Here is a 1,453-nt window from a genome sequence, read left to right on the forward strand (position 1 = left end):
AGCTCGAGCTTATAATAATGTACCCTTATTTTGGTAGTGATAGTTACTAACAATATTTAAACTAACACGCTTATACATTCTACATCAAATTCCCACCATCGAGGCAGGAGACCCAAAAAAATCAGTCTTCTAATCCTAGGAAAAATGCAAAAGCACACCAAAAGTTCTCAGCTAGAGAAGAAAAAATGCATAACTTCCTAAGAGTCAAATAAGATTCGCACTTCAAATTCTTGCAAAAAAAATTATAAATTATATTCACTTACCATGGCCATATGTGACTTCCATTAACTCTCAGAATGTTTTCTCTCAATGCCAAACGAGTGTAGAGGTACAGCAACCACGCCTAGAAGAAATAAATTGAGTAGAGACATAGATACTTGGTCTACTTTCACAGAAAATGCATGAACATCCATCAAAAAGAAAAAATAAGCCTTGGGAAGAGAATTTATTGACACGTAGTACCTGATAAAGTTGAACTGGCAATGCAGGCAGACATCCATCCCAAATCCATGACCTTAAAACCAGCAACAGTGATGGGAAAAAGAGGAACAAATATGCTGTTCTATCCTGTAATACAATCGTAGTAGTGATCAAGAGCTGGGAAATATTTATTTTCCAGGTATTAAAGCTTTCGATCAAATGATTAGGAAAAGCATCCAACAAGAGATAATCAGATAATGCCTTTGTTGAATACACTGATAGTAATTCCAGAGAAAACTTGCATACATCCAAGTATTTTTACGTCCTTACTCAACCTAATTGAGACACTAGTGAATTTCGTAAGATAGAAATCATCAGCTTGCTTAAGTCCTGCTTTCCTAGCACCGAGATTACAAGTTACAGATTACAATCATCAGAACCTCATACAAATTCAAATGTTTCCCTACTTAATTGATAATTAGGTACATCCTATTTTTCACCTAACATCACATTCTTTTCATGCGATTTAATATTAGAAACTTGATAGCTCTATGTGGCAGGTAGTCCAGGCTAGATGTGCTGTACGAAGTAGTAACCAAGTATCTTACTATTGCATTCATAAAAATGTAATGAAATTGATTCAATGTTAAAAAGGCGTAGTCCGGTACTTAGACATTTAACTTCACAAGGCGAGGCATAAAGTGTAAGCCTAACCGTTTTAAAAAATGATCAAAAAAACTATTAAAAGAAAAAAAAAGCATAATGAATCATAAATAATCTTTAAAATTCATGAAAGAAGAAAGAAGAATTTTAATGGGGGCCAAACAGGGGGGCTAAGTAAAATTGTGCAGCAATATATACACAATAAAAGCAAACATTAAGTTGACGTTTTGCAGATGATATCGTACTCTGATATTGTTGTACTCCTCTTTCACTTTCAATTTCAAGTCCTTCCTGTTCGCCCGAACGTTAATGGGCCCCAAAAACATCCTCAGAAACTTGCCTTCTCCACATAACAAAAAATAGAGAAACA

At 34.7% G+C, this 1,453-nt stretch overlaps 1 protein-coding gene across 1 annotated transcript; it reads right to left on the reverse strand.

Moving 5' to 3' along the window:
• Nucleotides 1-234: 234 nt before the first annotated feature.
• On the reverse strand, nucleotides 235-1,447 carry LOC111384005 (transmembrane protein 120 homolog). The gene is made up of 3 exons (XM_023008214.1): nucleotides 1,329-1,447; nucleotides 463-567; nucleotides 235-343 (listed from the first exon to the last, which is right to left on the reverse strand). The coding sequence occupies exons 1-3, from the start codon at nucleotides 1,407-1,409 to the stop codon at nucleotides 260-262; spliced, it is 270 nt and encodes an 89-aa protein (XP_022863982.1). The 5' UTR covers nucleotides 1,410-1,447; the 3' UTR covers nucleotides 235-259.
• Between the last annotated feature and the right edge of the window lie 6 nt (nucleotides 1,448-1,453).

This window comes from Olea europaea, unplaced genomic scaffold, assembly GCF_002742605.1.
Source record: "Olea europaea var. sylvestris unplaced genomic scaffold, O_europaea_v1 scaffold28075, whole genome shotgun sequence".
Taxonomy (NCBI): domain Eukaryota; kingdom Viridiplantae; phylum Streptophyta; class Magnoliopsida; order Lamiales; family Oleaceae; genus Olea; species Olea europaea.